At 37.6% G+C, this 10,314-nt stretch overlaps 1 protein-coding gene across 3 annotated transcripts in view; it reads left to right on the top strand.

The window, feature by feature from the left end:
• GALK2 (galactokinase 2) overlaps nt 1-10,314 on the top strand; it is a 142,361-nt gene that overhangs the window by 22,858 nt on the left and 109,189 nt on the right. For 2 of the 3 annotated variants that reach the window (XM_024116895.2, XM_055088241.1), the window contains exons 4-5: nt 2,944-3,034; nt 6,213-6,359. In XM_024116895.2, the coding sequence (XP_023972663.1) occupies nt 2,944-3,034; nt 6,213-6,359 (238 nt within the window). The remainder of the gene's footprint in view (nt 1-2,943; nt 3,035-6,212; nt 6,360-10,314) is intronic. The other variant, XM_024116899.3, reaches the window with a different exon arrangement.

The following is a 10,314-nucleotide window of genomic DNA, read 5'->3' as shown; positions in this document are numbered from 1 at the left end:
TTTTTTTTTTTTTGCGGTACACGGGCCTCTCACTGTTGTGGCCTCTCCCGTTGCGGAGCACAGGCTCCGGATGCGCAGGCTCAGCGGCCATGGCTCACAGGCCCAGCCAATCTGCGGCATGTGGGATCTTCCCAGACGGGGGCACGAACCCGTGTGCCCTGCATCGGCAGGCGGACTCTTAACCACTGCGCCACCAGGGAAGCCCCATAATTTGTCATATTGATTTACTCAGATTCACTTAACATTCCCACCATGGTGAATGTGGGAATTCCATTTTTTTTCACAAAAGCAGAGCCTGCAACAGACTTGGAAGGAGGTGTTTGGGAAATGATCCCAGGAGCAGTATTAAAAGAGGATGGAGACTGAGTTAGGGAAGCAGAGGTGAATTATCAAGGCAGGTAGCTCCTGCTGTAGGTAAGGGGCTTCATTCTACCAGGACCCCTAGGAAGAATGCAGCATGCCTCCCAGAATTGTCCACATATTGTCTAGCATGTATTGCATAATTTCTTTATTCATCATTGATGGACATTTAGATCATTTCCAGCTTTTGGCTATTATGAATAATTCTGCTGTGAATATTTGTATACAAATCTATGTGTGGACACATGTTTCGTTTGGTAAATACCCAGGAGTGGACTGTTGGGTTATCTTTTTAAGAATTTGCCTGTTTTCCAAAGTGGTTGTATAATTTTACATTCCTACCACCAGTATATGAGAGTTCCAGTTGCTTCACATCTTTGCTAACATGTCTTTTAAAATTATATCCACTCTCATAAATGTGTATTAGCATCACGTTGTGGTTTTTAAGCTATGTTTCTAATTCGGAAGGAGCTGGCACTTTTTAGCTTTTGCTTTGATGTTTCTCATCTAGCTTCCTACATTTGTGCAAATTCCCTCCTCTACTTTTCCTAGTATACCACCAACCCTGTCCCCCAACTTGTTCCTGGTTTTCTTTTCTTTGTGGTGACTTCCAAGACCTGCTTATCTAGGAACAGAACTCATTTAATTTTGCTAACATAATCTTTTCTACTTCCAAATTCTGTGACTTCTTGTTGACTCTAGGTAATAAGTTTTAACTCCTGTGGGTGATACTAAAGTGCTTGTGAGCTGGAGTCAGACTGTGTGTGTCCCTGGAGAGTCACTAAACCTCTCTGAGCCTCCAGGAAAGCCTCCCCTTTCCACCCTAGTGTGCTGACTATAGAAATTGCTGTATGGTCAGGCCATTCAAGATGGCTGTTCTCTTGCTCTCTGTACATCCATTGCTCCACCAGTCCCTGCTTCACCTGTACCCTAATTATAGAGCTTAATCAGTTACTACCCGTGTGCTTGCCCCCTACCCCAGCTGCTGGTTTCCTTGGTAACTGATGAGCCAGCCTGGCCTCAATTCCACCTATAAATGGTAGCCTCCTTCTCCCCAGGTAGTGAAGATTGCTGCCATGTCTTGCCTTCTGTCTGCCTTACACAATGGGGTGTTGCTCTAGGATGTTTTGCTGCAGACCTGTAAGATGCCCTATCCAATAAACCATTGATGTCTCTGTCACTGTCTCCATGCTCTTTCTTTGGTCTCAAGGCTGGGCAACTACAAGGTTTGCAGGCCTGCGGGGTGCAACCCAAAAGATACACTCTTGGCCTTGCATCCCACCTCATATTGCACACCATCACATGACAGTGGTATGTGATCATGATTTGTGTTCATGCTGTCTCGGCTAGATTACATATGCTTAAAAGATAAGCCCTTTGCCTTTTACCTTTATATTCCTGTGAATGCCTTGCATACTTAAGTGGTCATTCAGTATTTTTCTTAGGACATGATATGTCCATGTTATTAAGATAACGCATGGAAGGCACCTACCACAGTGACTGGCACATAGTAGGTATTTAGTAAACTATATGAAGAGCACTCAGTCAATATGGGAAATGTTACTTATTTCCTCACATTTAAATTGATTCCCCATTTCACATATTTTGTCCTTTGGCTGATTTAGAAGCCTACTATGTTTCATTTTGAAATAACTTTTGACTTTCAAGGAAGTCACAAAAATAGTATAAAGAATTCCCACATGTCAACTGATGTGTCCTCAGGGCATCATATCAAGGAGGCACATGATGTTCCTTTAACTGTTGTTAATTTTGATCATTTGGTTGAGTTGTCTGCCAGATTACCATAAAGTTACTACTTTTTTCCCTTTGCAGTTATATCTGGTGGGGAAATACTTCAAATTTATATAAATATCTTGTTTCTCATCAAATTTTTACTCAGTAATTTTAACATCCTTTGATGAGTCTTTCCTGAAACAATTATGGAGTTTGCCAAATAGTGATTTTTCAATTTCTGTCATTTCTTCTATTAGTTGACATTTTGCTCTAAGGAATAGCTTTCCTTTCTCCTTCATTTAGCTATTTATTCTTTTGTTATTTTATATCAGTGTAGATTCATGGAATCTTATTTTATTCAATGAGTTATGATCCATTAGAATCAATATTTGTTTTGTTTGTTCCTTCTTAAACTGTGCAGATGTAAAATCTGATGGGTGGTAGAAAGTGTGGGGGAAAGGAGGCTTTGAGTACTTCTGTTCTAGTAAGAGGTGTGACAAACAGCAGGCCCAAAGGATAAGCATTTATGTGGTTTACAGCAACTTAATAAGGACCATCATGAAATAAAAAGTGGTGTAGATTATGCTAAAATATATTGGGTCCTCTCCCTTTCAGGAAATAAAAAGGGTCAGTTGAAAGTAGTTTAGTTATTAAGGTCACTACAACTTCTCTTAATTTTTAGCAGCTGGAGATGTTTGTTGTTTTTGTAGACTGTGAAGTACGAATATGGGAAGTAAATGGAAAATGAAATTTCAGTGTCATTGTCTTGGCACAAGATGGCAGCAGTCAGCCATCGATTCTGTAGCGCAAAGCCTCTAGAATTATTAATGATGTCTTTTGCTTTTGCAGGGACTTCAGTACTAGTGCTAATAACATCCAGATTGACAAAACCAAGCCTCTGTGGCACAACTATTTCTTATGTGGATTTAAAGGAATTCAGGTAAATCAGTTTATAAGGCACCTACTAGCAGTTGAGGTTATGATGTGTATTATATCAAGACATTTTATTTACTCTATCATTTTTGTCTCCTTTCAATGCTAACTGATGTTTCTGTTCTATTTTGCTAAATAATGTATTTCAGAGAATTGGGTAGATGTGACTGTTTCTGGGTGGAGTTCATAGGGGGCTGTAGTGACTGTTCATAAGGCAGGTGCAGGTGCATCTGACAGATACCTTTCTAGTTTTCAAATCTTTGTTCAAATTTTCTTTCGAAAGATACATTCTAGTAATATTATTTACATTTTGTTCTAGGAATGTATAGGTGTATACTGTAATAGGATTTAGAGCTGGAAAGCCCTGGGTTTGAATCTGGGCTCTACCCTGCTGTGTTGATTTAACTTCTTAAGCCTCAGGTTTGTAATCTGTGAAATGATGTTATTATTATCCCAACAAAGAATTGTTGCAAGGATTACACAGTGCTTGACACATAGTAGGCACTAAATAAATGGAAACTTAGTGTTGTTATTACTATTTCAGATGGGGTTAAAAAAAAGATGTAGTGGAATTTATTATAATAAGTATTTTCCTAGAAACACTGAATAATTACTTTGAACATCTCTAATGTCATGTACAAGAACAAGAAAATGAAAAATTTCTACTTTCTCTCCTAATTAACAAAGTATGAAGGACAAAAAGAAAATTGATCTGCTAAGTCAATTTGATTTGTTTGTTAAAATTTATGTTTTACAGAGCTTGTGTTCCTTACTGCCTGGTGGTCCTATTTGAAACTTTGTTATGAGTAGCCTAGGACTCAGTGGCATATCCATTACAGATATGCATCACATTTATTTCTGATGTATAGTCCTGTACTCTAATTATCATTGTTCTGTTCTTAGACTTCCTTCCTTCATTCCTTTCTTCCTTCCTTCCTACCCACCCCCCCTTCCTTCCTTTCTTTCTCCCAGACACATGGTAACAACTTACAGGAAAAGTTATTGGCAGGTTTTAAATCTTCAAATCATTTGGCTTGTCACATGCATTAGTGGAAATTACAGTATTTGGAAGCATTTGTTTGGCAAATGCAATTTCATATTCCTTATAGCAACATGCCTTTTGTAGCATATGGATAAAGTGACCTAAAGAACAAATGTTGCTTTGTGTTGTATTTGAGAATTTGAGGTCTTACAGCCTTCCTTTTCGATTTGACAACTTATGTGCAAAAGCAGGTCTGTTTAATAAATGTTTGGCAGAGAAGTAATTTAAATGTTAGCCTGTTCAGAAACCTTCAAATTCAAATACTAGAAAGTTCCAGAGGATAATCTGTTTATATTAAATTGAACATGTTATCCTTTTGGGATAGCACTATTACTGAATTTGGCAAAACCCATTTGCATTTTGAATCTGTTGTACATTTTAATTTAAACATTGCCTGATAAGTTTGTAAGTATGATTCACATTCAAGACACCCTGTGGATCAGTTCATGGTTAAATATAAGCGTTCTCCAAGGATTTTTTTTTAAACAAGCTGTCGGATGTTCTGTACGAAAGGGCATTGGCAACAGCAGTATTTTAGTTTATAATTTGTTTGTATTTCTGGAAAGGAAATTTTTAGGTGGTTTGAAATCAAGAAGAGAAGTACATCCAACTGAATCTCTTCTTTTGTGGTGGATGAGTTTTGCCAGCTTAGGGGAAAAAAGACAAAAAAAAATAAAAAGGAATAAACCAGTCTTTTATTTGCAGAGTTTTGTCGTTACTTTGGCTATTCTAACTAGTTTATTGACATTGCTCTGAAGAATAATATGTATGATGAAATGCATAATTATGTAATATAATAGTATTTTTACTTTGGTCTTGAGCCGTTTGAGTAATTTGTAAACATGATGGTACTTTTTCTTGAGGAGGAGATGACCTTGAATTTATTTTAATTTTTTAATTTTTTGAATTTATTTTTAATCCTAAACTACAAAGGATATGATATGATATCATCCTAAGTGTCCTCATCCTAGGTATTCATCTAAGTATCCTAGAGCTTTCTATCTTGAGATCAGAGTCTTTGGACTTGATTATTTCTTTGGAAATAATCAAGATTATTTGATTATTTGATTAAATAATCAAGTCCAAAGATTATTTCTTTGGACTTTCCTATTTGTAGAAATACAGTTTCCCTGCTTTGTTTAGAGTCTGCATTGTCATTTGTGGCTGAATTCTAATTTGGTTGTCTTGAAAGCTACCATATGGCTAATTTGTATCTATAAACCCCAGTAAAAATCTGGATTTCCTCATATAGCTGACTTACATTAAATCACAGTGACAGTATGCTGGCCCGGGTTTCTGACCACAGTGAGAAGTTCTCAACCAGAAATCAGAGACCTGGATCCTACTTCCAGCTCCCTATATGTAATCTTGAGAAAGTCTCTTAATCTGCTGGTGCCTAGGTTTTTCCATAAGTAAAACAGAACTGAGAAAGTTTGGAAGGTCCTCTGAAGAAAAGTATTCCATAAAATACTCCATAGAGGGCTTCCCTGGAGGCGCAGTGGTTGCGCGTCCGCCTGCCGATGCAGGGGAACCGGGTTCGCGCCCCGGTCTGGGAGGATCCCACATGCCGCGGAGCGGCTGGGCCCGTGAGCCACGGCCGCTGAGCCTGCGCGTCCGGAGCCTGTGCTCCCCAACGGGAGAACCCACAACAGAGGGAGGCCCGCATACCACAAAAAAAAAAAAAAAAAAAAAAAATACTCCATAGAAACAAACCACGGCTTAGTGTTAGATTTTACAATGACAGAGTGTTGGGATGTGCTACACAGAGATTTAACCTGCCTCACTAATAATTGTGTATTTCTTGTCTTGCTACTTGAATTATAATTGTTTAATATTTTTCCATATTTGTTCAAATCAGTTAATGTTCATGAAAAAGATCATTCAAAGCAATTTTAGGAAATGGATCAGTAGCTTTTTGTTCAACAAAGTAAAAATTAATCTTCAGATTATAGTGCCCTGTGGCCAAGAGCCATTAAATAAAATGTCATATATGGACTCAGCTAGATTGAATTGCACAAGTTGTTTCTATAAGTAAAATAATAAGTCCATTGATAGACTTTTGCTCTCTGAGGAATGAAAGAACTTTCTGCTACTCCTTGAATCCAACCAAAGTTACTAGTGCTATTTTTCCTTCTATTCTTAGGAACACTTTGGTCTTAGTGACTTGAGTGGAATGAATTGCTTGGTAGATGGAAACATCCCACCGAGTTCTGGCCTCTCCAGCTCCAGTGCTTTGGTCTGTTGCGCTGGCTTGGTGACACTCACAGTGCTGGGCATGAACCTATCCAAGGTAACCAATTTGAATGAGTTAGCCTGACAGAACCCTTTCTTTCTAAAGTATTAGCATCCACATCTCAAAATTAGAACACCTTTCTTTAATTGAAAAGCTTTGTCTTACCTGAAAGGACTGCACACATAGGCATGCATTGTAACTTAAGTTCTGCTTGTGATAAACCACAAGGTAGTTGATACCTTCCAAAGAGTAAGCAAATATGTGAAGAGCTGTATCAAAATGCTCTTAGATTAACTAGGGAGATTGAATGCATGGTTATCTTTTTACATCACCTCATTAACAAATTAACTTTAGAGAAATAAATTCTAGGCTTCATAATTGGGCCTACTTATTTTCACCCAGAACCTTCAGGTAAATACTTGACAAGCAGTGGGTAAAAAGAGTAAAGACCAGGAAATAAAGGAACTGAACAGCATATCTGTTTATGCCAGCAGCTTAGTCACTGAAACAAACTTTTAAAAAAAATATTGCATTGCAAAGAGGAAATACTTATTTAAAGAAGACATAAATCCTACAATAGGTCAGAAAGCCTCAACTTTACAAGTTCACATAAATCTCTGACTTTGCAGTTCAGAGCAGGTGTGCTCAGCTTTAATTAATATTTTGGAGTTCTGGTTCAAATAAAATATTATCATAGGTTCTTTTTTATCTCATGTACATAAACTACCAAGTTTACAGATGGTTTAGGAATATAGATTGGGCATCAGGCAGATCAAGAGAAAGTCAGCCACATGCTTTAGTCTTCAGACTGCTTAAACTTTCACTTTGAAAATTTTGTATGTAAGAGAAAAATGAAGGAGGAAGCAAAGGCTCAGATAGAATTCTCTTTAGCTGTCATGTGTAACTATATAGGAATTAGTACTTTGTAAGCAATGGCTCATTTGGAGGTAGGGTACCTTACTTGTTGTTATTTGTTTTTTGAGAGGAGAGAAAGTAAGGGAAAATAAGTACTTATGTAAAATCTGCTTCCACTGGCACTGTGTTTAATCTGATGGTTTATTTGTTTATTCATTTGTTCATCATTCAGCCATTACTTATCTAGTGACTACTTTGTGCCAGCTAATGTTCAAGGCATTGGTGATATAATAGGTATAGTTTTAACCCTCATAGTACTTATGATCTAAAGAGGGGAATAGAGACAAGTCAATAGGCAACTGTAAGAGAGTGTGATAAGTGGATAAGTTGTGTGCTATGGGAGCAGATCTAATCCACATTTAGAGAACACAGGACATCTAAGCTGAGACAGGGATTAATAGATGTTAGTCAAGAAATACTGATAGCATGATAACACTGATAACATTGGATAGGCATGTTTCAGGTGGAGGAAATATCATGTGAAAATATCTAGAGTAAGAGTGATCATGGCTTGTTGGAGGAAATATATGAGGCTTAATTTAGCTGAAGCATATAATAATTTGAATGACAGCGCAGGAGACCAGATGCTGGGCCTTGTAAACCAGTGTTGAGGAATTTGGGCTTTATCTGGATAGCAGTTTGTAAAACGATTGCAGCTTTCAGAAGAGGATAACACAATCATATCTATATTTTAAAAAGACCACCCTGGCTCTATTATAAAATTTAGATTTGAGGGTAACTGTATTAGCAGTAGAGAGATGCCACTTCTAGGGAAGTGGCAGTGATAATGGTGAGAGAATTAGATGATAGATTTAAGGTACATCTCAGACAGAATCAATAGGACTCGGTTGTTGATTGGATGTGGGACAGCAAAGAGTCAAGGATTATACCCAGGTCTCTGGCTTGGTGTGATTCACTGGGATAAGAAATATAGATGAAAAAATAGGTTTGAGGGGAAGGCAAAATGTTGAGTATGAGGAATTTGTGGGCACACTGATGGAGTTATACTGTTTAGTTACAAACCATATCTCTGAAAGCCAGGAGTAATATTTGGACTTGAGATGGTCCATTTGAGAATTGTTAGTATATATTTGATTTTTGAAGCCATAGGAGTGGAGGAGAACATCCAGTGGAAGAATGTAGGCACAAAGATAAGGAAGAATAAGACAAATTCCACAAGCATGAACATTTGAGGGATGGACAGAGGAAGAGATGTCTACCTGAAGAGACTGAGGAGTAATCAGATAGGAGGAAAACTAGAAAGGATGGGCAACAGCAAAGACAAAAGAATATTTCATGAAAGGAGTAGCAGTGGTGTCAAATGCTGCTGAGAGGTTAAGTAAGATGAGGATAAGAAATATCCATTGAATTCAGCATCAAAGAAGTTGGAGAAAACTTTGGCAAGAGCAGTTTAAGATAGGAATGGATTGAAGGGTTTATGAGAGGTGAGAAAGTAGAAAATTTCTGCGGATACAAAAAGTCTAGATACGCCTGGAAAAAGAGATAATCTGGTGTTTGTGGTTGGGGCTGAGGTCAAGGAATTAATTTCTTTTTAAAGGGAGGATTGGTGAGACTTATTTTTTGCATTTTTCTGGCTTTCTGATGGTAGACTATCTAAGGGGAAAGAAGAAAAGATAAAGAAAAAGAAACATTGAACCTTTGGAATTATTCTGGCTGTCTCTGTGTTTCAAAGTCAAAAATAGCAAATGTATTGGATATAAAAACAGACACATAGATCAATGGAACAGAATAGAGAGCCCAGAAATAAACCCACGCATATACAGTCAATTAATTTACAACAGAGGAGCCAAGAATACATAAGGGGTAAAGGACAGTCTCTTCAGTAAATGGTGTTGGAAAAACTGGATGTCACATGCAGAAGAACAAAACTGGACCACTGTCCTATACCATACACAAAAATTAAATTAAAATGCATTAAAGAGGTGAATGTAAGACCTGAAACCATAACCAGAAGAAAACATAGGTGGTAATCTCCTTGACATTGGTCTTGGTGATGATTTTTTTGGATTCGACACCAAAAGCAAAGGCAACAAAAGTAAACAAGACAAAACAAAAACAAACAAACAAAAAACAAATAGAATGACATCAAACTTAAAAGCTTCTGCACAGCAAAGGAAACCATCAAAAAAATGGAAAGACAAGCTACTGAATGGAGAAAATATTTGTAAATAATATATCTGATGAGGGGTCAATATCCAAAATATATAAAGAACACATACAACTCAATAGCAAAAAACCCAAATAATCCAATTAACAAATGGGCAGAGGATCTGAATAGTTTCCCCAAGAAGACATACAGATGGCCAAAAGGCACATGAAAAGATACTCAACCTCACTAATCATCAGGGAAATGAAAATCAAAACCACAATGCAGTATCACCTCATATCATAGCCATTACAATGACTATGATAAAAAGGACAAGAAGTAATAAGTGTTGGTGAGGATGTGGAGAAAAGGGAACCCTTACACACTGTTGGTGGGAATGTATATTTGTATACAGCCACTGTGAAAACAGTATGGAGGTTCCTCAAAAAAATTAAAAATAGAACTGTCATATGATCCAGCAATTCCAATTCTGGGCATTGTATTTATTTGAAGAAAACAAAAACACTGACTCAAAAAGATATATGCATCTCCATGTACACTGCAACCTTTTTTACGACAACCAAGATAGGGAAATGGCCTATGAGCATTGATGGATGAATGGGTAAAGATGATGTGGTGTATATATATACAATGGAATATTATTTAGCCATAAAAAGAATGAAATCTTGCCATTTGTGACAACATGGATGGGCCTTGAGGGCATTATGTTAAGTGAAATAAGCCAGACAGAGAAAGACAAATACTGTATGATTTCACTTTTATGTGGTATCTAAATATAAATAAATAAACCAAGCTCATAGATACAGAGAACAGATTAGTGGTTGCCAGAGGTGCGGAGTAAGGGGTGGGCGAAATGGGTGAAGGGAGTCAAAAGGTACAAACTTCCGGGCTTCCCTGGTGGCGCAGTGGTTGAGAATCCGCCTGCCGATGCAGGGGACACGGGTTCGTGCCCCAGTCCGGGAAGATCCC

The sequence above is a fragment of the Physeter macrocephalus genome, chromosome 11, assembly GCF_002837175.3.
Source record: "Physeter macrocephalus isolate SW-GA chromosome 11, ASM283717v5, whole genome shotgun sequence".
Taxonomy (NCBI): Eukaryota; Metazoa; Chordata; class Mammalia; order Artiodactyla; family Physeteridae; genus Physeter; species Physeter macrocephalus.
The sequence above is the reverse complement of the archived record's forward strand: the minus strand, read 5'-3'. Positions and strand labels throughout refer to the sequence as shown.